General features: G+C 49.1%; 1 protein-coding gene and 1 long non-coding RNA gene across 3 annotated transcripts in view; both read left to right on the top strand.

Moving 5' to 3' along the window:
- Nucleotides 1-163: 163 nt before the first annotated feature.
- Nucleotides 164-6223, top strand: LOC118218668. Of its 2 annotated transcripts, none has more exons than XR_004763522.1 (6): nt 164-706; nt 1623-1670; nt 2636-2779; nt 3093-4480; nt 5532-5755; nt 6058-6223. It is a non-coding gene; the product is annotated as an uncharacterized LOC118218668 (long non-coding RNA). The 2 variants fall into 2 exon arrangements; XR_004763521.1 differs by having other exon boundaries at nt 168-706; nt 2636-2751.
- A 759-nt stretch (nt 6224-6982) lies between these two features.
- otogl (otogelin-like) overlaps nt 6983-27063 on the top strand; it is a 36698-nt gene continuing 16617 nt past the window's right edge. The window contains exons 1-30 of the mRNA XM_035402245.1: nt 6983-7376; nt 7516-7595; nt 8284-8326; nt 9019-9067; nt 9496-9574; nt 9972-10064; nt 11599-11753; nt 12177-12298; nt 12925-13130; nt 13583-13707; nt 13935-14041; nt 14223-14329; nt 14725-14850; nt 15279-15387; nt 16775-16821; nt 17870-18015; nt 18109-18241; nt 18549-18726; nt 19090-19214; nt 20041-20250; nt 20709-20883; nt 21048-21122; nt 21353-21396; nt 21506-21677; nt 23052-23159; nt 23381-23519; nt 24418-24552; nt 24918-25064; nt 25892-26011; nt 26508-26624. Of these exons, the coding sequence (XP_035258136.1) occupies nt 7324-7376; nt 7516-7595; nt 8284-8326; nt 9019-9067; nt 9496-9574; nt 9972-10064; nt 11599-11753; nt 12177-12298; nt 12925-13130; nt 13583-13707; nt 13935-14041; nt 14223-14329; nt 14725-14850; nt 15279-15387; nt 16775-16821; nt 17870-18015; nt 18109-18241; nt 18549-18726; nt 19090-19214; nt 20041-20250; nt 20709-20883; nt 21048-21122; nt 21353-21396; nt 21506-21677; nt 23052-23159; nt 23381-23519; nt 24418-24552; nt 24918-25064; nt 25892-26011; nt 26508-26624 (3525 nt within the window). The 5' untranslated portion in view covers nt 6983-7323. The remainder of the gene's footprint in view (nt 7377-7515; nt 7596-8283; nt 8327-9018; nt 9068-9495; nt 9575-9971; nt 10065-11598; nt 11754-12176; nt 12299-12924; nt 13131-13582; nt 13708-13934; nt 14042-14222; nt 14330-14724; nt 14851-15278; nt 15388-16774; nt 16822-17869; nt 18016-18108; nt 18242-18548; nt 18727-19089; nt 19215-20040; nt 20251-20708; nt 20884-21047; nt 21123-21352; nt 21397-21505; nt 21678-23051; nt 23160-23380; nt 23520-24417; nt 24553-24917; nt 25065-25891; nt 26012-26507; nt 26625-27063) is intronic.

The raw sequence follows: 27063 nt of genomic DNA, 5'->3' as shown, positions 1-27063 counted from the left end.
GTAAGCGCACAAGAGCTCACGTTCAATCCACATTCCTTTGCAATATTGTAGCCGGTTAATAAGTCAACGCAATAAACATATCGTCTCGCGTTCGCTGGGAAGTATGGCAAACACCTCATAGATACGCAATAAACACGGATCTACACTATGTCTATTATGGATCTATTTCAAAAAACGACCCTACCTTATCTACCGTACCTCAGCAAGATGGCTGGGGGGGGACTACCCCAGCTGGTTCTGAGCGAGGGGCAGGAATACACTCAAAGTGTATTCCTGCCTCTAACTCACAACCGTGGCCGATTTAGTATGCATGTTTTTGGGATTGGGGGAACCTAGGTGGACACGGGGAGAACATGCAAACTCCGCACAGAGCCGAGATTCGATATCACGACCTTCGTACTGTGAGGCGACAGCGCTACCCACTGAGCCACCGTGCCACCGATTACAATGCTTGCTTGGTAAACTATCAAGGATCATCAACGATGACGTGCCCTTAGCCTCATAGCTCCAGGCTAGCTCCCGTAATTAGTACTGCTCGGTTCTTCCCGGTTTAGCAATGGCGTCCTTCTACACCCGCTGTCAATAGGAGCTCCCAAATATAAACATCACTCGCGTTCATAGGATTTTCACAACGACTAAAGACTCAACCGGCAAATTGGAGAAAGGCTATTCATTACATGCCATGTGTATTTTTGCAACTACCAAGGTAAGAAAACAACTCTTAACTGACTCACTAGCTAATGCTAATTAACCTCAAATACTAGCCTCCGTTCTACATGGTCGCTAACATTAACTATCTGTCTAACGTTGGGTAATGCTGTGTGCTTCATCTGCTCTTCATTCTCTACCTACAACATTGTAACATGCTTTCTTAACCGCCGTTATATATCAGCCTTAGCTGTCCTTCAAGTTTTTGCTTAACTACCTAGTCAAAATTCCCTTCCGATATTGCTTGTGTCGACAGTGCTGCCACGGAAACCACGATAGATTTAGCCAGTCTAGCCACATCTATTCAAAATGTAAACGAGTAAGGCGTTCTTCACGGTCGGGAAAAATTTTATCACCACCTTAGTCTTGTTGTTAGCCACTCTTATGCATAGCACTTACTAGGTAGCTACCTAACGTTATTTTCTACGCCAAAATTATCATGGATGTGTAAGATGTGTTCACCTAAGTAATACAGACATAACCCTAACGAGACTTTTCATTGCATCTCTTATTTTATTTATTCGGTGTCCAATAAAGACACACTGTCAAGGAGGTCGGCGTGAGAGCCTGACAGTCTGTGTACTTTCCAGTAATGCACGCATTCACAAGGAGTCTGTTGCACACAGCTACAATTTCACTCAATCAACATGTCATATGCACCATTTTAAAGAAGAATCTTGCCGCCTAGGAGAACTTCGTCAATGTGGTCCAGGGTGTGCCTGTTGCAAGCTTTATATTGTATTGTAGCTGTCTGTCACAGTTATTGCTTTATAAAATGTCTTGATAATCAGAATGATTGTTAACAGCCTGATTGTTGACAGGATGCAGGAGAGATGTGACCCCTGAGATCGCAATTTCCACTCTCTCTCTCTCTCTCTCTCTCTCTCTCTCTCTCTCTCTCTCTCTCTCTGCAGCAATCCGCCAGGCCGTCTCCAGATCTCTTGTGGCACGCTACCAGAAATGTGAGCCGCCCTCACATTTACTCATTTTTTTGTCATTCTGTATCTGTCTGTGTTTTTCATGTTCGCTTATGCCCGTGAGAGCTTCAAAGAGAATATTGCTATTGCTCGGCCTTTAAAATACTTCAATATTTTCATGCTGAAGGTTTACACAACAGGCATGGAATGTTGTCTGATACCCCCCTGGTTTGACAGTCAGGAGCTGGGCTTCCCTGGTTACAGAGTCAGGAGATGGGACTGGAAATAATTGAGGATATAGAAAAATAGCAACATTTTAAAAGAGTCCTGTAGCTTTAAGAAAGGGAGGCTCCCTACATAATGTGTTAGGAGGACTTGTTTTGCATCCCTAATTAGTTTTATTGGCTGTAACAGGTAGTAATGTCTTCAGATTATTCTGGAAAATAGTTAGCCTTCAACCGGAGGTTTACCAGTCTGTCACTTTGTTAGTGCAGCACCATGACATAGCAATGCGTGAAATATCCCAAACCTGTCCATGGTATTAAAGAAGAACACAGGCCAGTAAGCACAGAAGAGTTCCCGTTGAATCCATATGGCTTTGCAATATTGTAGCCGGTTAATAACTGAACGTGCAGACGGTACGTCATAATGCAGTGTACACGTTCGGTGTGTAGATATGGTGCAAAAGCAATAATTGACAAGTAGTAGACAATTATTAGTGAGGGTAAAAGCAGATTAAAGAAACGTGCCCCTAGCTGGGCTTGAACCTACGAGTGCATGTTCCCAAGACTTACTCCCTAGGCCTCAGGCAGATTAGCTGTTTAAACTGGAAATATTTCAGAGTAAAAAGGTATGGGTATTTTGCATGTGTATGCCAGGGAAGTCTATTATCAGGTATATATGTATGCTGTAATTCATTGCCCAGTTTAACATGCCCATGCAAGCCATCACCATAGCTGAAGATACTAGTTGAGAACAGTCCAGTGATCGCACTGTTTGTCTATTATCAGATAAACCAGCTCGACTGAGAATCCTGCTCTGTGGTGCTTTTACAAAACACAACGCAAGATCACGCCTGTTACACCACTGACTGGTGGACTGAGTCATTGCACTTGAGATCATGGAAGTAAGTGATTGCACCTGAGATGATGGAAGTAAGTGATTGCACCTGTGGGGGGACTGTCTTAGAGGAACAGAGGAGTGAAAGGAGCAGAGCGGGCGTTTAGAGCCTGGAGAGCTTAGCTTGGTCAGTGTTACGGGGCGGAAGCTAGTTGTATTTCTGCACTCGTTAATGGAGGGCGCTTGCTGTTTACGTGCCGTTTAGGGCCGCCGACAGCGAAGATAGCTAGCGGGTTGTAGGGCAAGGCAAGGTTCCTATGCGAGGCACAGCTGAGGTAGGGGTAGTGGGAATTTAGGAGCGCTTCTATCCGCTCTCCAGCCTGTTTACAAGGCTCTCCTGTTGCGAAGGGAGACGCCTCACTGCACTGGACCAGCGGACGCCCCCACAGGAGACTCTGACTGAAGCCGGACCGGCACCCAAACTCGGACCCCGGGGAGCATCTCAAACACCGGGAAAGTTAAGTGGTTTTAAAGACGTACTCGATTCAAGTGTTTGTATTTGTCTATATCGCATGAAGTTTATGTTAAATGTTACTGATTTACTGATTTTAAAAGAGCAGCTGAGAGCCATAGTGCCGGGGTAGGGAAAGCAGCTGAGTCAGCTAGCCAGATACTAAAATTGCCACTGCATACGTGCCCTGAGAACACGTGTAAGTTTGCTGTGGAAAGTCATTTTGCTTGCGGTGAAATACCGTGTGTTTTGCCTGCAAGTGTTATAATTCCACTGTAAGTTGCAGTGCTAAGTTGCACTGCACTAAGGGGGTGTAAGTAGTCTCACTTGGAGCAGCGCTATATTAGAAATATTTGGAATTACTTGGTTAGAAAATGCAATTGCTTTCAGCAGTGCAGGACCTGCAGAAGTTCTCCTAGAGCAGGCTAAGTATCTGTTTTTTGCAAATAGTGTAGCTAGATTAGACTGTTACCTGTACTTCTACCTGTTTTGTAGTTTGCCCAGCATTAGTTTTGCTGTTTGTGTAGTATTTTTAGTTATTTGTTCTAACTGTATTAGGCAGGTCTTGTATGGAGCTAGTTAGCTTCACATGGCTTGTAAGTAATTGCTCAGTCATCAGCTGCTATTCATTTGGTAATTGCCAGCGCTTGTAGTCTCGCTCCCTCCCAGTTAGTCTTAGTGCATCTGTATCCTTCTGCCACCACCCTTCCTCTCACTACTCCCTGTCCTCACTGCTGTGTCTCAACCCCATCCCAACCTGTTCTCTCCCCTACAGAACGCACTTCCGCAGGCAAGGCCCCCCATGGCAACGGAACCTCTCCAACATTTGCTATCCCTCGCTGACCCCCTGTGACAACAGTCGCAGGAGGGCTATGGAACTGCCAGTCTGCTACGCGGAAGGCTGACTTCATTTCGGCCTACGCGTCCCTCCTCTCTTTACATTTCCTTGCCCTCACTGAGACCTGGATCACACCAGGCAACACTGCAACCCCTGCAGCCCTCTCCTCCTCCTTCTCCTTCTCTCACGCCCCCCGCCCGTCTGGCTGTGGTGGGGGCACAGGTTTGCTCATCTCTCCCTCTTGGAAATTCTCTTCTCCCCCTCTCTCACCTCTCCATCTCTACCTTTGAATACCACTCTGTCTCAATCACCTATCCTGTTAACTTGTATATTGTGGTTATCTATCGCCCTTCAGGGCCCCTGGGAAGCTTCCTCCATGAGCTCGACACCCTGCTCAGCTCCTTCCCAGAGGATGGCACCCCACTGATCCTGTTGTAGTCTGTATTGGTATCTGTTTGCTGTTAGTGTTTCTTTCATGTTTCTGTGGGTTTATTGTTTTTCACATCCTCCGTCTCAGTGTTTTCCTCCTCCCGGTCACTTGTCTCGCCAGTGCCGTCTCTGTGTCTGTGTTCCCTGAGCTGCTTCACTCCCCTGCGTTTGCGTGATTTCACTATTCGGGTGGGTCCGGGTTTTCCTGGTTTCCCCCCTTCTTTCCAGTATCGTTTTACTTCCTGCTTATATCTAGTTTTACTCATTTCTACTAATCCTTACTAACTTATAGATTGTAAAGTACTAACCTCATTAATATACTAACGTGAATATTACTAATGGACTAACAAACACTAGTTTTGGGTTTTTCATAGTTTAGATCGCTATACTAATACATTAACCATTCTCCCCTTTTCCATGCTGCACTGTAGCTCCACCCCTTTTCTTTCTAGTCTGCCCTAACACTGAGTTCTGCAATTACCTGCATGTGTCTCTTGCTCTAACTGCACCTCTCTCTCTGCTTGTGTTTTACTTGCTAAATCCAGGCCGTCTTATCATTGTTGTCTGTGATTCCAGTCCGCATTTTCAGTCCCCTGTCATTTGATTCATTATCCTAATGTTCTTCACCTAGATGTTGTTTGTTACTCTGCCCTCACTCACGTAACCCCTCCTTGATTGTTACCTTCCCCAGTGTATAAATGTCAGTCTTTTTCACCAGCTCCCTGTCAGAAGGTTGATCATATTCACTGTGCCGATGTTTTGTAAACCTTTGTTTATTGAGATTCCTGAGACGCCCTTTCCGTACCACTTCCAGTTTGCCTGCCCCTTTTGTTTGATTGCTTTCTGGTTTGACCTTCGCTTTGTTTTCACTTCTTGCCTGTTCCTTTGTACCTTCGCCTATCTGATCTCCTGGTTTTTCATTTTTTGCCTGTTTACCACTATTCTTTTGGAAACTCCATTTTGTACCGTCCTATCTCTGATTACCTGGCTTTGAACTTTGGACTGAATAAAGACAATGTTTTTTGGATTTCCCTGGTCTGCGTTTGGGTCCTTACACAGAACGTAACAGATCCTCCTGGGAGACTTCCACATCCACCTTGATGCCTCCCACTCCGCAGCCTTCCTGCCCCTACTCTACTCATTCCATCTCTCCCTGATGCACTCCCCACCAACACACAAAGCTGGCAACCTCCTAGACTGGGTCATCCTGAGGAATTGCTCCTCCGATCCCACGGTGACCCCTCTGCATCAGTCCGACCACCACTTCGTTTCCTTCTCGACATAGCTCAGGAGGTAAGACCGATTGTCTGGCAGTCGGAGGGTTGCCGGTTCAAACCCCGCCCTGGGCGTGTCCAAGTGTCCTTGAGCAAGACACCTAACCCCTAACTGCTCTGGCGAATGAGGGGCATCAACTGTAAAGCGCTTTGGATAAAAGCGCTATATAAATGCAGTCCATTTACCATTTACCATTCTCCTGCCCTCAATGTGGGCCTCCCTGGTTGACAGTCAGGAGGTGGGCTTTCCTGGTTACAGAGTCAGGAGATGGGGCTACCTGGTTACAGCTGGTTTGCTGACTTGCTGTGGTCTGTTTTCAGATGTACTTGAAACCTCAAGAGGGAGATCGAAGACATCCTGATCCGGTACCGCGGGACCTTGTTGGTGGGCGACTCCCGCCGCTGCCGGTCCGACCAGTTTGCTGGACCCGGAGCCCGCCCTCGCTACTAGATGTCTTACTGCTAAAAATGCTGTCTTCACTTTTATATACAATAAAGAAAATGACCTAAATCAGCTTCAGGCTCACTGTGTGTACTGGTCTTTTACTCTGCTTGCTTTTTCTTTTCCAACCAGCCTTTTACTAAAGGTAGACTTAACATTCCTGATTTACTTTTCTGTTAGTTTGCTATTTTTCTCTATGATAGCACCTGACGTGTCAGAGATATGGGTCGATCCTCAGAGCGCACGTTACTTCGGCAGAAAAAAAATTATTTCATCGTGCTTCGCCCTGCTGTAATCGATGGTTCTGTCTTTATGAACCTGCAAAGTGTTTCTCTGCTTGTTTCAGTGGTAATGTGGGGATTGATGTTCAATTAAGAATGCACTGATTGCTTGCTACTGATTTTGCAGACCAGTGCTTTTCCAACTCTGTACTATCCCGTTTGGCACCTTGTTTGCAAAGCACAATTGCGATACCGGATTTCTATCGAGCCGTTCGCTTTTATGTGAATATCTGGCTTTTTCCTTCATGGCGTCTACCGCAGTTTCTTGTCAGGGTAAGTAATCCCTCAGATCAACAAAGCGCAATTAAGAAAAATTAACAGTCCTTTAAAATTCTACTGCGGTTGTGCTTGTAACCAAACCAGCGTGTGTCGGTTGCCAGGGCGCGGTTAGAACACCCCAGTTGTATGTTACGCTTGTCGACTGGGGGGGCAGTCTTCTGCAAGTTATTCGGGCTAAGTGCTGCTGTTTCGCGCAGTTGATAAGCACCTGGATGTCTTTAAGCAAATGGTCCTTTCCGACGCTTTTGTTCTGGGTCAATGCTTGATGCTAATCCAAGCCTGGTCAAGCTTTGAAAATAGACAGGATACCGCTTTATCGCCCTTTAACAAAATTGCTCTTTTAAATTTTATTTCATATAGTGTCAGTTATCTGTTTACCAGGAATGTTCAGCCACTTTGCTTTATTTACTGCCCACGCGCCTGTCGGTGTTTGTGGACAGAAAGCCCGGTCGGAATTCCTAATTCTCTTTTCATGTGTATAAATGACAAGCGCTCTTAACTGTCGTGACATCCTAAGGTAAAGTTAACTTCGGAGTGCGGGAGCTTGCGAACAAGGCAGATTCCGACAGGCGCGCTGTTGCACAGATGTTACTTGTAACTAATCCACCTACTTTCGCAGGTAGAATTGCAAAGCGCAGGTAATGCATTAAATATTTCTTAGGCTCGTCCGCCTGAATTTCGGCTGTGCTCCACTACAAAATGCAATTCTGACATTCTAACGCACGAGTATAGTCAAATGCCTTCATGATTTTACGCCTGTTTTCCGTTTGGACGCAGCCCTGAAATGAACATAAAACGGAAATTGAAAGCGCTGCTTCCTTGGATGGTTTTATTCTGCCAGTTTATTCTTTTTCAAGGTAGGTTCTCGACCTTCTCGATCACGTCTGACAGAAATGTCAACGGCAAACAACTGCAGCTCTGAATATTCGGCTACATTAGCTACAGTAATACAAAAATGTCATTGGCAGATTTACCTGAAATTAGGTAGTCTGCGGTTACCCTGAAATAGGAACTTTAAGTTTGTACTTTATATGAAAGTTACTAAACTTCATATAAGCACGCCAGTCGATGTGTAGAATTTATAGTTTGATTCTATTACGTGTTGGTTTCGTTTTTATTTTATTTTTTATTTTTTAAAAATGTTTTCAATGTAAAATGTACGTGAAATGAGGTACGCGCGGGCCCTGTTGGACTCGAAATTTAAGCGCTGACTGAGCATTTTGTTCTGTAACCTAAATTACTTAATATAAGTGAACAGTTATGACAAACAAGCTGAAAGTTAAATTGCCACTGTCTCAAGTTAACATTTTAAGTCATCTTTTAAGACAATGGAGGCATGTCAACGTTTAAATGTTTAAGAGTTCATAACTCATTGATGCTTCTTATGTCATAATTTCAGCAATCTTAAATTAGCCAATGGCCTAATTGTTTTAGTATTGGTCCTGTTGTGTTTTATATATATATATATATATATATATATATATATATAAATATATAATTTTGCTTCATGCTTAATGTCAGTGACATGTTTGTCTGTCAATTTAGGTTTAAATTGCCAATCGCCAATCCCACAACATAAATTGCAGAGGTAAGTTTCACAGAAAATGTACAATTAGTGATTCAAGTCTGTGAAATGTTTTGATGATGTATGAATATTATTAGCAGATTTTCTGATAGTGTTTGATCGAAACACAGAATTCTGCTTTGATCTTAAAGTATTGTAATTATGTGAAAACGTGTATACGGTATAATTACCTGTACCCAGATATGCATTTTAATGCATACATATGGTGCTGTGAAATATTCTCATTTATTTATACTCATCCCTGAGAAATTATAATATAATTAATGATTAACTCTTCAAGTAGGCAAGTTTAATTAGATTCTTGGAGATTAAAACTGTTAGAATGTTCATCTGAAGTGCACATGTAACTACCGATCTTTGCGAATAGCAACTTTCTATGGGCTGTAAGCCTGCGTTATGATTTATTTTTATAGTTGTTTCTATTTTAATTACCTCTGTTTTTAATTTGTGTTTTATTAACATATTGTTTTGGCCACTCGGTTTTTAAAATATGTTTTTATTACATCTACGTTCCCCCCATTCTTATTGGGATATTTTATCATGCTACAGTTTATATATCTTATCCTTACAGCTCAGGACTCCATGAGATGGAAGAAACTTGGTTTTTGAATGTGTATAAATGTGTTACTGAAGGTGTGTTGGGTAGGGGGTGCGATGCCTGTCTCAGTGACCCAGCGTTCCTTCTCTCCCTGCAGGAGGAGGTTTAATGTGCTTCGACAGAAACCGGATCTCTTCAGAGGAGAGGTATACCTAAGAGAAAAGTGCGTGGGGGCGGGTGGGGGGCGGCAAGGTGCGCCCGAATACGAAGGTGCGCCCGATTCTCACAAAGACCTCCTTGTCTGTAACACAAACGGCACAGTAGCAGAAACTATCTTTTACCTGTATCTACAGATAAAACAAAACTTCTGTTCACCGATGACAGGGCTTTAATTAAGATTCATAATGATGATGAGAAACCTTGCACATTTTTTCAGAAGTTAGGAAGTTGTGTGAGTTTGAATGGTGGACTGTGGTATTAAAACAAGCAGCGGTTCCCTTGTGTTTGGGAGGAGTGAGAGTGCATGCCTGTCTGCGGTCTTGTGACCTGGCTGAGGAGGTCACGGAAATGAACGTGAACAACTTCCAGAACTGGAGAAACTTGGGGTCGTTTTCTAAAACTCCTTTTCCTATAGACGTTTACTCCCCTGGTGTCCGAATCTGCCCTTCCGAGAAGCGTCTTTCACAACTACACCGCCCGGGACGTGTCTGCAGGTAAACGCTGTCCCCTCAGCTCTAACCCCTGCCCGGGGTTTGGGAGTTGCGCTCATTATGTAGAGATTACAGGTTCAGACCCCGGGTCGGTCGCTGCCGCTGTCCTGCCGAAGCTGTTTGACCTGAGTTGCGTCAGTAAATATCTGGCTGTGTAAATAGAGTGATTGTAAAGGTACGGGGTAAATGAGATTTCCTGTGTATACTTTTTCACTGAATTGTATCAAAATTGGTTATTAGTATTATTATTATTACAGTAATGTTGTCCTGATGATTATTGATATTATTATTGTTGTTCTTATTGGATGGATCAGGTTTAGCCATAGAATGCTGTTAATTAGTTTGCTGTATCTGTCCTTGCCTCTGATTGGTGGATAAGAGTGCTTGTCTCCCTCTGCAGAGAACTGTGACTGCCTTAATGGCGGCTGGTGCAGGGAGGGGGGAGACTGTGACTGCTCCCAGTTTCAGGGCCTGGGAGAGCGCTGTCAGATCAGTGAGTACCTCGCCCTGTCGCGATCGCCCTGTACCCCTCTTCGGTTCTGTCGTTGTTCCCCTGTACCCCTCTTCGGTTCCGTCGCGTTTGCCCTGTACCCTTCTTCGGTTCCGTCGCGATACCCTGTACCGCTCTTCTGTTTCGTCACAATCGCCGTGTACCCCTCTTCACTTCCGTTGCAATTGCCCTCTGCCCTGTATTCAAGATAATAAATGACCGCTGTATCTTGAGTGTGTATTATTTACATGTGAAACCTATGGCAGGAGTGTATATTTATTCCATATTGTGGCATCATGAGAGGGCGTGTCATTGATGGGAGGTACGTCCCCTCAAAATGGCTGCAACGCACTACAGAACAGATGGCTGCCGCACAAGAATCCTACAACAACCGGGTCGCCGCCGACTAAAGCCGGCTGCGGCTAATCGACTTGGTGGCGGGTTTATTTAACGAGGCCTTCTCTGAAGGGAGGGGGTTAGATGTGAAGTGATTGTGTGCTTGTCTAAGTGAAGCTTTGTAAACTATTACTTTGGCGGTTGTGAAACTTTCTGTTACCTTTTTAAAGTCTGCATTGTTAAAACTTTTTGGTTGATTATTAAAAAGCCCACCACCTTTTGGAAAACTGCATGGACCTGCTTTTGTTTGAGCGCCCCCACACGCTGATGCCGCAATATTTAACCACAAATATTCAGTGCGTAGCATTTTCGTTGTTATATCGGCATACCTTTAGGCTATTGTTCGCTTTATCTTGTTGCTTTGATGGAATACAAATTTTAGGTAGTGAAAAATTATTTAATGGAATCCAAGACAGATGATATTGTCCAGTGTGTCATGCCTGGGGGAGTATTGTTGCAGATGAGACTGCAGGGAGGAGGTGCTTATGAAATGGACAATTGTGGCACTTAGAAACTCCGTATTTTGCATCAGTGTCTTGTATTGTATCCTAAAGGCTGAAATCCTGGATTATGGTGTTTTCACTCATTGTTTGGTTGCAGGAGCACTGAATGTCTGAGTTGAGCAATCTCTGGATGTGATAGTGTTCAAATCTGTTCGATTTAGTTTATACATCACTGGTGATGGGCCCATTTGAGTGGCTGAGTGTGTGTTCATTGGCCACCACTGAGGCTTAAGGATGTGATCTGAAACCCAGCTGTGAACTGCCTGAGGCACCTGTAATGCCAGAGATGGCATTAGTCTTTCCCCCAGGATACCAGAGTACCGCTGACAGTTAGCTCCTGTGTCCATGTCCGCGCTGCTGTGTCCATGTCCCCGTGTCCATGTCTGCGCTGCTGTGTCCATGTCCCCGTGTCCATGTCCGCGCTGCTGTGTCCATGTCCCTGTGTCCATGTCCGCGCTGCTGTGTCCATGTCCCTGTGTTCACACTGATTTTTCAGCTTCATAAGAATTATGTGAATTTTGCGTATGTTGTGTAAACTTTAGACCAACGTACGTTCTAATTCCTTTTGAGACAGTAATTTTCATGGTGAATATTTGAAATGTATTGTGTCAGAGCTGTTTGTGCTTTTTGTAATGCAGTACCAAACATTGGGCAGGACAGAGATGGGATCTGTAGGTCGTGGGGACAGTACCACTTTGAAACGTTTGATGGAATCTATTACTACTTTCCTGGAGCCTGTTCCTACATCCTTACTAAAGACTGCCACTCTCCAGAACCACAGTACACAGTGTGGGTAAGACTGCCGCTCTATAGAAACACAGTACACGGTGTGGGTAAGACTGCCGCTCTGTAGAAACACAGCACACGGTGTGGGTAAGACTGCCGCTCTGTAGAAACAGTGTTCTCAAGTACAGATCCCATCATTACTTATAAATGATCTGTGTTCCTTAGACTGGCCCGTTGGTCAAATGAATGGCAGCACATAAATCGGTGTTGAATATTCGGCCACCTGCACGTCACCGTCAGTGAATCCACTCTGAAAAGAGCTGAGTAACTGCAGAAATTGCACTGTGTGCTGCTTTTTCTTCAGGAATGCTAATTTGGGCAGATGTCAGTCACAGCTCCCTATAAAAGCAGGTGGCAGTAGGAGGTGAGGGTAGCGGTAGGGGGGTCTCAGAGGTAATCCCCAATAACAGGCTCACCCCGCCCCCCCCAGGTGCATAACAGCCGGAGCTGTAGGGGCTCGGTGTACTCCTGCCCCCGCTCCCTCAGCCTCCACTTCCCCAGTGAGGAGGAGATCACCATCGCCGGCTACCAGGTCCACAAGGGCGGAGTCCGGTGAGTGCTGACCGATGGGCTTGGGCGGGGCCGGAGAGTGCTGGCCGATGGGCTTGGGCGGAGCCGGTGCATTGAGCTACCGGCAGGTGGTGCTGATGAGTCTCTTTCTGTTTAAAAAATAACAAATAGAAAATTGCAGAAATGGATCTCAAATTTTATTTGGGCGGCCATTAATTTATTTGGGCGGCCCACCTAAAAAGTCAAGCTCGCCTTGAAGTTTTGCAAAGCTTTTACTTTTATTTCTGTTCATCGTCTGCCCATGAGTAAGAAAGGGGGAGATGCAGGCATTCCAAGAGGAAGAGTTAACAGTCTTGACTTGCTCCAGGCTGGCTCATATTGATGATGTCATAGTGTAGGGGTTATACTCTGCCTTGAAGCTGTGCCAGGTACCTGTTCTCTGTGGCAGCTTCAGATTGTGATGTTTTTTGTGCGAAGGGCTTGGACAGTGTTGAGCCACAGGTATCGTGTTACCCTTCATATCTCCGTCTCTGTATACACCTGAAAAGTAGCTGATGAGTTTTGGCGTATAAAGCGCACAGAGCAGTTACAGTAGTCACACGGGGCCGGGGGCAGGGGAGTGTAACTCTGGGTGGCCCTTTGATTGGCCTGTTCTCTCTCCCGGACAGCCTGAGTTTGCCGCAGACGGTCCGCAACGTGTTCCTGGAGCGGCTGGCGGACTACATCCTGGTGAAGAGCACGTTTGGGTTCTCGCTGGCCTGGGACGGGGGCTCGGGGGTGTACGTCCGGATGACCGAAGAACACAAAGGCCATGCCTGCGGGCTTTGTGGGAACTACAACGATGACGGATCGGATGACCTCACCACCAGCTCCAGTGAGAAGGGCCCGCCGCGGTTATGCGATCGGTCGTCTCTAAATTGGGCCGATTATTTCTGTAGTGAGCCGCCCTGCAGTCGGGCGTGGGACAGGACTGGGTCTTTGTGCAGTGGCAGGGAAGTGGGCTTTCTTTGGGCCACCCGAAATGCAGAAAAGCTCTAACGCTGCCTCCCTGTCCCCGTCTGGTTCTGGCTCAGTTTTGTGCTGGGATTATGGTTTGATTTACCTGTGCTGTGACACTGAGTGAGTCCCTGTGAGTAACTGAGTGAGTAACTGAATGAGTCACTCTGAGTGATTCGCTGTGTGTGAGACTCTGTGAGTGAGTGACTGTGAGTAACTGAGTGAGTCATTCTGAACGAGACCCTGTGAATGAGTCACTCTGAACGAGTTGCTGTGTGAGCCTCTGAATGAGACCTGTAAATGGGGGTTTTATGGCTCTTGCCTGTGCAGATGTGCAGACGGAGGACGTTGCTGATTTTGGGAACAGCTGGGTGGTGCAGCTGCCCCAGGAGAGGCGCTGCAGGTCAGTGGAGGAGGAGTTCCCCAGCCCCTGCACCTCCGAGTCACGCATGGACGTGAGTGTTCAACACTGCATATACATTGCACTCATACACTGCGCTCATACAGAGTGCATATGCACTGTGCTTTACACACTGCACTTATACACTGCGCTTATACACAGCGCATATGCACTGTGCTTTACACACTGCGCTCTATACAGTGTGCTCACTCACACATGCCTGTATGTGTATTTGATTTTGTTTGTTCATGCATGTGCACATGCGTCTGTGTGTGTGTTCAGGACGCCATTGAGAAGTGCAGTGCCCTCCTGTTCTTCCCCTTCCTGTCCTGCCATGAGAACATTGACCCAAACCCCTATGTGGCCAGCTGTGTCTCCGACTTATGTGTGTAAGTCCCCTATGCACCAACCCTACTCCTGTCACTCAGGCTCTGCCCCACCCCTCACTCCTGTCACTCAGCCTCTGCCCCACCCCTCACTGCTGTCACTCAGCCTGTGCTCTGCATGCATGAATATGCATGAGAAATACCCAGAATTCTGAGCAAAATGGGCCTTCCTGTTGTGTGACAGGGCGGACGATGTGGACACTTTTTGCCGGGCTCTGGTGGAGTACACCAGGGCCTGCTCACACGTGGGCTACCCTGTGAGAGAGTGGAGAGACAGCTTCCCGCAGTGCTGTAAGTGGACTACACTACACCACACCCCATCCAGCAGCACACTACACCGTAACCGTTAGAGCATGGCATAGTCCTTTTAAAATCTGCTGCCCAACGTGAGGCTGACGGTTGTGAGGAGAGTTATGCTATAGTGTGTTTCCTAGCTGACGGTTGTGAGGAGAGTTACGCTGTAGTGCGTTTCCTAGCTGACGGTTGTGAGGAGAGTTACGCTGTACTGTGTTTCCTAGCTTACGGTTGTGAGGAGAGTTACGCTGTACTGTGTTTCCTAGCTGACGGTTGTGAGGAGAGTTACGCTGTAGTGCGTTACCTAGCTGACGGTTGTGAGGAGAGTTACGCTGTAGTGCGTTACCTAGCTGACGGTTGTGAGGAGAGTTACGCTGTACTGTGTTTCCTAGCTGACGGTTGTGAGGACAGCTTCGTGCACAGAGACTGCATCAGCTGCTGTCCTCCCACCTGCACCTTTGAGAAGGAATGCCTGGGGAGCAACCTGCACTGCCTGGATGGCTGTTACTGCCCCGATGGTGAGAAACAGTGTGTGTGTGTGTGTGTGTGTGAGAGAGTGCTTGCATGCGCATGAATGTGTGTGTTTGTGAATGTATTACTTTAACTAATAAATCGGCAGTTCAGCATTTTGATGGATCATTTTAATCCCATTACCAATTTTGTGCATGTGTGTATGGTGGTGTGTGTGTATGTGTTTGTGTGTGTGTGTATATGGTGGTGTGTTTGTATGGGTTGGTGCGTGTGTGTGTGTGTATGATGATGTGTTTGTATGGGTCGGTGCGCGCACGCGTGTGTGTGTGTATGGTGATGTGTTTGTATGGGTCGGTGCGTGCGTGTGTGTGTGTGTGTGTGTGTATGGTGGTGTGTCTGTATGGGTCGGTGCGCGCGCGCGAGCGTGTGTGGATGGTGGTGTGTGTATGTGTGTGCATGCGTGTGTGTGTCTCAGGGATGATCCTGCAGAATGGGAGCTGTATCTCAGTGTCTCAGTGCCCCTGTGTGTACCATGGCTCTGCCTTCCCTCTGGGTCACGTGCTGGAGCAGGGATGCAGTGTGTGGTGAGAGTCCCGTTACCAAACACTACATACACTTTTATACATTTACCTACCATACTGACACATTAGTGCCCTTACCATTACCAGCCATACTGACACATTAGTGCACTTTCCATTACCAACCATACTGACACATTAGTGCACTTACCATTACCAACCATACTGACACATTAGTGCACTTACCATTACCAACCACACCGACACATTAGTGCACTTACCATTACCAACCATACTGACACATTAGTGCACTTACCATTACTAACCGCACCGACACATTAGTGCACTTACCATTACCAGCCATACTGACACATTACTACACTTACCATTACTAACCGCACTGACACATTACTACACTTACCATTACTAACCGCACCGACACATTAGTGCACTTACCATTACCAGCCATACTGACACATTAGTGCACTTACCATTACTAACCACACCGACACATTAGTGCACTTACCATTACCAGCCCCACTGACACATTACTACACTTACCATTACTAACCGCACTGACACATTACTACACTTACCATTACTAACCACACTGACACATTAGTGCACTTACCATTACCAGCCATACTGACACATTACTACACTTACCATTACTAACCGCACTGACACATTACTACACTTACCATTACTAACCGCACCGACACATTAGTGCACTTACCATTACCAGCCACACCGACACATTAGTGCACTTACCATTACCAGCCATACTGACACATTAGTGCACTTACCATTACTAACCGCACCGACACATTAGTGCACTTACCATTACCAGCCACACTGACACATTAGTGCACTTACCATTACCAGCCATACTGACACATTACTACACTTACCATTACTAACCGCACTGACACATTAGTGCACTTACCATTACCAGCCATACTGACACATTACTACACTTACCATTACTAACCGCACTGACACATTACTACACTTACCATTACTAACCGCACCGACACATTAGTGCACTTACCATTACCAGCCATACTGACACATTACTACACTTACCATTACTAACCGCACTGACACATTAGTGCACTTACCATTACTAACCGCACTGACACATTAGTGCACTTACCATTACTAACCACACTGACACACCGTTACACTTATCGTACGTACATGCAATTTTGCATATGTTGTATTTGACGTATTTGTTGTGTAATTAATATGTTCTATTTGATATGTTGTATGTTTAGTTTAGTTTAGTTTATTTGACAAAATTAAAACACATGTATCAAAAGACTTGCATGTGAAGAAATTGTCAAGGATAACACCCAAAAAAATCCTGGACTTATTTCCATCGTGGTCCTTGATGTTCCATCCGTATGTGATGTATTTTATATGTATTTATGTTATGATTTACTGTTTTTAGTGTCTGCATGGGAGGAATATGGAACTGCACAGAAAACAACTGCACAGGTAATCCAATCTTTTACCCACGTGAATGAGTGAGTGGTGGCTCAGGGGGGGTGTCACACAGAGTGAGTGGCGGCTCGGGGGGTGTCACACAGAGTGAGTGGCGGCTCGGGGGGTGTGTCACACAGAGTGAGTGGCGGCTCGGGGGGTGTGTCACACAGAGTGAGTGGCGGCTCGGGGGGGTGTCACACAGAGTGAGTGGCGGCTCGGGGGGGTGTCACACAGAGTGTGTGGCGGCTCGGGGGGGTGTCACACAGAGTGAGTGGCGGCTCGGGGTGTGTGTCACACAGAGTGAGTGGCGGCTCGGGGGGTGTGTCACACAGAGTGAGTGGCGGCTCAGGGGGGGTGTCACACAGAGTGAGTGGCGGCTCGGGGGGTGTGTCACACAGAGTGAGTGGCAGCTCGGGGGGTGTGTCACACAGAGTGAGTGGCGGCTCAGGGGGGGTGTCACACAGAGTGAGTGGCGGCTCGGGGGGTGTGTCACACAGAGTGAGTGGCGGCTCGGGGGGTGTCACACAGAGTGAGTGGCGGCTCGGGGGGTGTGTCACACAGAGTGAGTGGCGGCTCGGGGGGTGTGTCACAGAGTGAGTGGCGGCTCAGGGGGTGTGTCACACAGAGTGAGTGGCGGCTCAGGGGGTGTGTCACACAGAGTGAGTGGCGGCTCGGGGGGTGTCACACAGAGTGAGTGGCGGCTCGGGGGGTGTGTCACACAGAGTGAGTGGCGGCTCGGGGGGTGTGTCACACAGAGTGAGTGGCGGCTCGGGGTGTGTGTCACACAGAGTGAGTGGCGGCTCGGGGGGTGTGTCACAGAGTGAGTGGCGGCTCAGGGGGTGTGTCACACAGAGTGAGTGGCGGCTCGGGGGGTGTCACACAGAGTGAGTGGCGGCTCAGGGGGTGTGTCACACAGAGTGAGTGGCGGCTCGGGGGGTGTCACACAGAGTGAGTGGCGGCTCGGGGGGGGTGTCACACAGAGTGAGTGGCGGCTCGGGGGGGGTGTCACACAGAGTGAGTGGCGGCTCGGGGGGTGTGTCATACGGACTGTGTGTTTCAGCGGAGTGCTCAGTGACCGGCGACTCCCATGTGAGCACATTTGACGGGCGGATGTTCCTGCACAGTGGCGCCTGCCAGTACGTTTTGGCGAAGAGCCGGGGGAGTAGTCGCTTCACGCTGACACTGCAGTATGTTCCCTGCGGAGAGGTAAAGCCCTACCCCAGAGCCCCGCCCTGCCCACAGAGAGTAGGTGAAGAGCCAATGGCAGAGCAGTGTCAGTGGTTGCTCTTGTTCCTGCAGGGTCAGGAGTATGCCTGCATGCACTCAGTCACGCTAGTGGTGGAAGAGGATGTCAGTCGGCAAGTGACTCTCACCAGGGAGGGAGAGGTCCTGATCGGCATCAACCAGGCCGCCAACCTGCCCTACAGCGACGGTACGCCCAGCCCTGTCCCAATCCAGGCCCTGTCCCATCCTGGGGGGTCTGAACCCCATGCTGCTCCTCATGTGAAGACCCAGCAAGCCCTGTGGCTCTGCAGCAGCAGGGCCGGAGAGCCTGCTCAGAATAAAGCAGAGCCAGATTTAGAGCTCTTAGGCTCTGATCTGAGAGGCCCACAGGTTCTCCGTACAGCCTCTCTGTGTAATATCTTTATATATGTTTGTTATTATATAATCTTCCTGTTTTAAATGTGCTATGGGTGTAGATAGCAGTTTTTAGCAGTTGTGTTTGTGGCGTTTGACAGACACGGTGGAGGTGCGCAGGCTGAGCACCGTGTTCACGCTGCTGAAGACCAGCTTTGGTCTGCGGCTGCAGTTCGACCGCAGCGGGGGGCGGCTCTACCTGCAGCTGGACAGCAGTTGGAAGGGGCTCACGCTCGGGCTCTGCGGCACCTTCAACGGCAACCTGCGCGACGACTTCCTGTGAGCCGCTTCCTGTCTCCGCTGCACGTGCACACAGTGGGCAGGGAGGGGCGTTTCATAAGTTCTTAAGCTGGAGGGTGAAGCTCACACTGCAGGCTTAGTAGCTACTAGAGAGTTTACACCTGGGCAGCTACTAGAGAGTTTACACCTGGGCAGCTACTAGAGAGTTTACACCTGGGCAGCTACTAGAGAGTTTACACCTGGGCAGCTGCTCAGTTTGGGTGCGTTTGTCCTGAACACAGAACTCAGTCCCGCCACGCTGGCTCTCTCTCTCTCCCTCTCTCTCTCTCCCTCCCCCCCGTCTCTCTCTCTTTCTCTCTCTCTCCCTCCCTGTCTCTCTCTCTCTCTCTCTCTCTCCTGCAGGTCTCCCTCAGGAATGATCGAGGGCACGCCCCAGCTCCACGCCAACGCCTGGAAGGTTTCCTCCGCCTGCAACACGCCCATCAACGTGCCCATCATCGACCCCTGCGAAATGAACCAGCAGAACGGTACCGCCCCCCGCCCTCGCCCTGTACCCCACAGTGAGCCCCCGCCCTCGCCCTGTACCCCACTGTGAGCTCCCCGCCCTCGCCCTGTACACCACAGTGAGCCCCCCGCCCCCACCCTGTACCCCACTGTGAGCCCCCCGCCCTCGCCCTGTACACCACAGTGAGCCCCCCGCCCTCGCCCTGTACCCGACAGTGAGCCCCCCGCCCCCACCCTGTACCCCACAGTGAGCCCCCCGCCCCCACCCTGTACCCCACAGTGAGCTCCCCGCCCCCACCCTTTACCCCACAGTGAGCTCCCCGCCCCCACCCTTTACCCCACAGTGAGCCCCCAGCCCCCGCCCTGTACACCACAGTGAGCTCCCTGCCCCTGTCCTGTACCCCACAGTGAGCCCCCCACCCCCGCCCTGCACCCCACAGCGAGCCCCCCACCCCCGCCCTGTACCCCACAGTGAGCCCTCTGCTTCAGGTAAGCAGGTCATCCAGACTGTAACTGGCCTTATAGGAGAGAGCCCACGGACAGCCCTGGGCCCATATACATTCAGCATCTGGGCAGCACTGCAGGTCAGGAATCAGAGCCCATATACATCCAGCATCTGAGCAGCAGTGCTGGTCAGGAGTCAGAGCCCATATACATCCAGCATCTGGGCAGCACTGCAGGTCAGGAATCAGAGCCCATATACATCCAGCATCTGAGCAGCAGTGCTGGTCAGGAGTCAGAGCCCATATACATCCAGCATCTCAGCAGTGTGTGATCATGGACAGGTGTGTTCATTAAAGGTGACCGCAGTATTCTGACATGCTGCCATGGTGATGGCCTGTGTTACAGTGTTCTATGCCTCCATATGTGACGTCATCTCGGAGGAGCTGTTTGGACCCTGCCACACCTACGTCAGCCCGGGCGTGTACCACCAGCAGTGCCGCTTCCAGGCGTGCCGGTGCGGGAGGGCCTGTCTCTGCACCGCTCTGGCACACTACGCCCGTGTCTGTGCCAAACACCGCGCCCCCGTCAACTTCAGGGCCCACGTGTCCGAGTGCGGTGGGTGCCCGCGCTCCCAGCTCTGATCACAGGGGGCGCTGCTGTGTCATTATGAAGTCGTCTCGGGAGTGAAAGCCACGTTCCGTGTTCTGACAGCTGTCAGAATGTCCCACAGACACATCCCTTAGTGCAGTGGTGACCAGCTCTGTTCCTGGAGATCTACCGTCCTGCAGGTTTTTACCCCAACCCTAGCAGCGCATCCCTCATTCAGCAGCCACAGATCTCTTTGAGCTGCTAATTAGTAGAGTCAGGTGTGCCAAATTATGGTTGGAATGAAAACCTATAGGATGGTAGATCTCCAGGAACAGGGCTGGTTGCCACTGCCCTAGTGTATGTAAGCACAACAGTGCCTTGAACTCTCAGTGACAGTGTCTGAGCAGCACCATGCCTTTTGGTTATTGATGACTGATGAATTTGTGAGCGGGGGGTGCTAGGTAAGGATGGCGCTCTGTGTGCAGGGATGGTGTGCCTGGGCGGGATGATGTACGACCCCTGCACCTCCACCTGCGGGCGGACGTGCCAGTCGCTGTCCCGTGGAGAGGTCTGCCCCGAGCGGGAGGAGGACTGCGCAGAGGGCTGCAGCTGCGCAGACGGGAGTTTCTATGACGATATGCGCCAGCGATGCATCCAGGCGTGAGCACCGCACCCTGCCGCTCCCTGTGTCTGAATATCCGCCAAACCCTGGACAGGGATCTCCTCTCTGAGTTAGCGGCTAGCACTGCCCCTGGGCCTCCCGCTCTGGGGGGGGCAGCTCTGATGCATGACAGCCGTGCTGTTTTGTCCTCTTGTGCCTGCAGGTCCCAGTGCCACTGTTACTTCATGGGCTCAGTGTTCCAGCCCGGAGAGGTGTCCTTCAGCTCCTCTGGACCATGGTCAGCCCTCTATCTCACATCCCCTCACTGTCACATTGCCTGACTGTCACATCCACACAGTTACATTCCCACGCTGTCACATCCTGGTACTCTCACATCCCCACACTGTCACATCCTGGCACTGTCACATTTTAGTATCGCATAAAACGCCTCATGCAGCACATCCCACTGGTATTCAGGGACATTATGCTGTTTCTGCTCACACAGTGATGTCTCTTTTTACCCAACAGCCTTTGCAGAAACGGCCAAATGGAGTGTGTGCCTGAGGAGAGAGGTAAATGTTCCTCACACGTGTAGCAGCCTTTTATAATGACTGGTTCAGAGACCGCCCCCGGGCCCTAGGTGTGTGCGGTAGCGTGGCTAATGCTCCGTGTGTGTGGCAGAGCCGGAGCATGGAGAGTGCCCCCCAGGAAAGGTATACTACAGCTGCAGGGAGCAGCAGGGGGGGGCGCCCCGTCTGGGCATCGCCTGTGAGCTCACATGTCGAAACCTGATGATGAATCTCACCTGCCCTCCCATGACCCCCTGCGTGCCTGGCTGCGGCTGCCCTGAAGGGTAGGAGTCTGTTTGTGTGTCTGTCCGTTTGTCCCTCTGTCTCTCCTGCAGAGTTCGTCTGTCTGTCTCTGTGTGTGTCTGTCCATCTGCCTGTCTGTCTGTGTGTCCCTCTCTCTCCTGCAGAGTCCGTCTGCCTGTCTGTGTGTCTGCCTGTCCATCTGTCTGCCTGTCTGCCGGTGTGTCCCTTTGTCTCTCTTGCAGAGTCCGTCTGTCTGTCCCTCTGTCTCTCCTGAAGAGTTTGTCCCTTTGTCTGTTTTTCTGTCTCTCCTGTATTAGCCTGTAACATGGCAGTGCTGGGGTGCTGCACAAACCTGCACTCGCACACAGCCGATTAGTTCTTACTCATGTGCCTGGCCTGGTTCAGACACCGAGCGCTTCCATGTTCCCTTCACCACTGCAGTTACAGTGCCTACAGTGACACCTGGTGGATAAGAGCAAAAATACACTGCGCCAACAGCATTTACCAGTTTAACCTCCCTTAGTCCTGGGAAAAATCCTGCAGGATGATTTAGTCAAAATACAGGGCTTGACAGAAACTCTGTAGCCTGCAGTTCCCCCCAGCTGCCTCTAGAGGGAGCAGATGAGGGAAGAACTTTGGTGGGGCAGGTAGACCTGAGCAAAATGCCAGTAAAGAGGTGGTACATTATTAAAATTCTGTGAAAGAGGCAGTACATTATAAAAATTCTGGGAAAGCGGCGGTGTATTCCTGTGCACACCGGGGGGGGGGGGGGGGTTAAACAAAAGGTGTTTACCGAAGTCGCAGCGGTCCCGCGGGGTTACTTCCACAGCCAGCAACTGAAAGGGCCCAGCCTGGCATACTGCCCAGGCCCCTGGCATCCAAACGGGCTGGGCTGCTGGCCAGATGCCACCTGGTTAGGAAGACCACAAGTGCCTTGTCCCAGCCCCCCCCTCCATACGGGACAGGTTCTGAAAAGCCCCCCTCTCCATACAGGACAGGTTCTGAAAAGCCCCCCCCTCCATACGGGACTGGTTCTGAAAAGCCCCCCCCCCCTCCATACAGGACAGGTTCTGAAATGCCCCCCCCCCTCCATACAGGACAGGTTCTGAAAAGCCACCCCCCCCCCCAAACACAGAGAGGACCAGGACAGGTTCTGAAAAGGGCCCTTCTCAGCTCTCCTTTTGTGAAGAAGCACTCCGGTGTGGCACAAAGACACTGCTTAATGCCAGACTGTCCTTTCACATGAATGGTGTACAAATCAGCACCCCAGTGCAGATAATGAAGACGTGAATAACTGCATTACAGGGCAAGAAGTGCTTTGGCCATTTGAGAGGTGATGATATTGAGTGTAATGAGGCTCCTTGACGCTCCCTGTCCTGCCGTGGGACGCTGACGTTTCTGTGCGGTTTCCACAGGCTGGTTCGGCACAATGGAGAGTGCTACTTCCCAGAGAACTGCCCCTGTGCCTGGCTGGGCCTGGACTACCTGCCTGGAGAGACTGTGGCCACGCCCTGCTACAGATGGTACAGTTATGTGGTTAGCGTTAGCATCATTCTGGTACAGATGGTATAGTATGGGGTTAGCGTTAACCACTTGGGGTTGCTCATTGACCCGCCATTAGGGTCCTGTTCCAGTGTGTGAATGAGCATTGTGGTTCTGAGTCCAGACTGTGCCTGTGCTAACAGCCCTGCAGGGTGACACACAAGTAGCCAGCGCTGACCTGAACCTTGACCTGTCCCCCCAGTGTTTGCCATCGCGGCTTTTTTAACTGCACCCACTTCCCCTGCCCTGCCGTCTGCACCGCCTACAGCGACCGCCACTACCACACCTTCGACGGCCTGGAGTACGACTATGTCAGCGACTGCCAGGTCTATCTAGTCAAGGTATGAGTCGACCGGTAACTCAAACTGCCAATCCGTTACCCTGCTCAACGTGTTTCCCTGGTGAAAAAGGCTCTGTGCTGTTCTGTGGCTGCGTTGGTTTCCTTCATGATGTTACTGACGTTAGAATGCAGTGGGGATAACTGCGGGGGGGGGGGGGACTTGGGCCTGACAGAATGATTCAGAAGCCCTTCCCTCAGAGGCACTGGGGCAGATTGAATCACTTGAAAAAAGATCTGGCCCTGTTCTCAAAGCTCCTAATCTTGGGAAAATCAGAGGCTTTTTTAATTAGAACAGGATTGCTGTAACGCAACCCCAGCAAATGTCAAATCCACTGGACAAACAGAGTCCACACACCACACAAAGGGAAACTCTGTTCGGCCAGTCTGAAGGCTCTGCTATTCCCAGACCTTTCACCACCCTGCAAGGGTACCTTTTAAAAAATAAAAGCTTGTTAAGCACTGGGAGCAGTCACGTGGGCCGTGCGCGCTTTGCGCACTCGCGTTTGTGTGAGCGTGTGGGAGACATGGCTGTGCGTGTAGCTCTCTGTGGGGATTGTGGCGGTTCGGCTCCTTATTAATGCAGCTGGTTCAGGCCTGTGAAAGGCTTGTGGTGTTTAACCGCTCACTCGGTACTTTCGGTTGCTAATCGATGAAAATTACGTGGATGGCAACTAAGTACCTCGGTGGATCATGGTACTCTGAGTTTTTAAACTAGTTTTTAAAAACTGAGAGCTGAGGAGGGAGCCCAAGAGAAAGAGGTTTACCTGGCTTTTATTTTCTCATGGAAACTGCCTTGATGGCTCAAAATTGTCATTTACAGTTAATGCTGTATTAGCAGGAAATGCAGAATACCAGGCATCAGAATGTCACTGATAATAAAAATAAATGAATAATTTCAGAGCATCAATGACACCGAGATCTCCATCACCACCCAAAACAAAGACTGCTATGAGAGTGGCATCGTCTGTATGAAGTACCTGGTGATCTACGTGGGACTCACAAAAATCTACTTCAGTGACAACTCTGGCAAACCGGTCAGTGTACCTCTACAGGGCAGGATTAGTGAGTCAATGTACCTGTGTATAGCAGGGATTAGTGAGTCTGTGTACCTGTGCATAGCAGGGATTAGTGAGTCAGTGTACCTGTGTATAGCAGGGATTAGTGAGTCAGTGTACCTGTGTATAGCAGGGATTAGTGAGTCAGTGTACCTGTGTATAGCAGGGATTAGTGAGTCAGTGTACCTGTGTATAGCAGAGATTAGTGAGTCTGTGTACCTGTGTATAGCAGGGATTAGTGTGTCAGTGTACCTGTGTATAGCAGGGATTAGTGAGTGAGTATACCTCTGATTTGTTATTATTATCAGTTGTTATTAATAAGCAGGTCCTTGTTGCTGTTCCAGAGTGTCTCCACTGTGGTTGGGAAGGGTTTTGAGTTCCAGTTGCTGGGGGCTGGGTACTACACTGTGGTCCACTTCCCCAAGCAAGAGATCACAATTCTGTGGGACAAGAAGACCACCGTGCACATCCGTGCTGGCCCCCAGTGGAAGGTGAGCACCCTCTGCTGCCCTGGAGGAAGAAGCCGGAAAGCGGCTAACCACAGGCTTGATTAATTGATTGAAATTCTTTATTGATCGTTAAAATACAAGTGGCCAGAGATGCCCCAGATACAGAAATCATCAAAAGGAAAAAACACAATAAAGCCCAAAGGCTTATTTCCATTGTGGTCCTTTTTGGGGGGGGGGGGGTTATGGAGTGCGTTGAAGGGGTTCCTGTGCTGTAAATAAATAACTGCTTATTTCTCTGGTTTTTTATTGGCAATGAACGCACCCCCCCTCCCAGTCACAGGGGCTGTGGGATGGAAACCATAGTATTTAATGTGTATGCGTTTGAAATATGGATCTGTATGTATTTAATTCTTACATAATTTGTGACACTTGTGACCTTTATGATCCTGCAAATCAGTCTGCGTCCGCCCCAGTTTGACTGTGGTTAATCGATGCATTTACGCGGGAGGTATTTTTGTGTGTTTCATAACGCAGTATAGTGTTGGGGTTTTTTGTTATTGTGTGTTTCATAACGCAGTATAGTGTTGGGGTTTTTTGTTATTGTGTGTTTCATAACGCAGTATAGTGTTGGGGTTTTTTGTTATTGTGTGTTTCGTAACGCAGTATAGTGTTGGGGTTTTTTGTTATTGTGTGTTTCGTAACGCAGTACAGTGTTGGTTTTTTTTGTTATTGTGTGTTTCGTAACGCAGTATAGTGTTGGGGTTTTTTGTTATTGTGTGTTTCGTAACGCAGTATATTGTTGGGGTTTTTTGTTATTGTGTGTTTCATAATGCAGTATATTGTTATGGTTTTTGTCTCCCCCTCCGCAGGGGCGGCTCACGGGCATGTGCGGGAACTTCGACACAGTGACGGCCAACGACATGACCACCGCCGGCCACCTGGAGGTCAGCAACCCCCAGGCCTTTGGGGACAGCTGGGCCCTGGGCCAGGTCAGTCGCCTAGACAACAGGACAGGGACAGTGCTGTCAGGAGTACGGTCATTAAAGGGCCGTCCATTACCAGCCCTGCCTCAAGACATGCTGATTGGTTCTGAATTAGATACCAGGACTTTAATGAGTTTTAATGAGTAAATTACCTGATTGCTCATGTACTGCCATTTCTCTTTCAAATGTATATGTCATGTCACTCTCATCCTTTCCTACAACTAGCCCTGTGCATTAGAGTTCCAGGGGAACACAAGTATAAATCAGGCAATAGTTTGGTTTGACCCTCGTGCACAAAGGCAGCCAGTCAGTGAGCATGATGAATGTTAGTCACCTTCGAACTGAAATGATTTACATATTTTAGTTTTTTAGTTAGGATAGGACAGAATTGTCACCAGCTGATTAAAATCTGTCTGTTAGGGTTCTGTTTTTCACATCAGTGTGCCCCCCAGCTGAGCTTCAGAAGCCTGGCATAACACCCCCCCCCTTTGTTCCCCCTCAGTGTGAAAGTGATTTTGTGGTGAAACGACCCTGTGAGGGAGATTTGGGAAGACAGCCGTACGCTAAGAGAGAGTGTGCCCTGCTGTACAGCGACATCTTTGCGCCCTGTCACAATGTGGTAGGTACACCCACCCCTTTATCCCCTGAATGGGGGGTGGGGGGGCAGCCGTCTGGAGCGGTGAGGCCCTGGAGAAAGGAGTGAGTCACAGGAGGGATGGGAGAACTGACTCGGCTGAATAAGACTTCAGACCCACACACCCCCTGGTAGTCATTCCCTCATATCACCACTTGGTGGTGCTGTCAGCTCAGGTTTGGCCCCGTTGGGAATGGGCCCAGTTTCAGACACTCTCAGCTCTGTTTGACTGCTGTTTCATCCTGAAAATAGAAGACTTTCAAACATTTTAGACATCAGACATGGAGAATTCTAGAAAGCCTTTGTACAATCCCTGCAGGTACCTCACCAGCATATTACTGTTACAGCAGATTACATGTGGCTCCTGGGCGGCTCATCCCATTACGGCACCTCCAATTCGGCCCACACTGCCCCTGAGAATCAC

Source organism: Anguilla anguilla, chromosome 19 (assembly GCF_013347855.1).
Source record: "Anguilla anguilla isolate fAngAng1 chromosome 19, fAngAng1.pri, whole genome shotgun sequence".
Taxonomy (NCBI): domain Eukaryota; kingdom Metazoa; phylum Chordata; class Actinopteri; order Anguilliformes; family Anguillidae; genus Anguilla; species Anguilla anguilla.
Note: the sequence above shows the minus strand (reverse complement) of the source record. Positions and strands in the feature narration are given on the sequence as shown.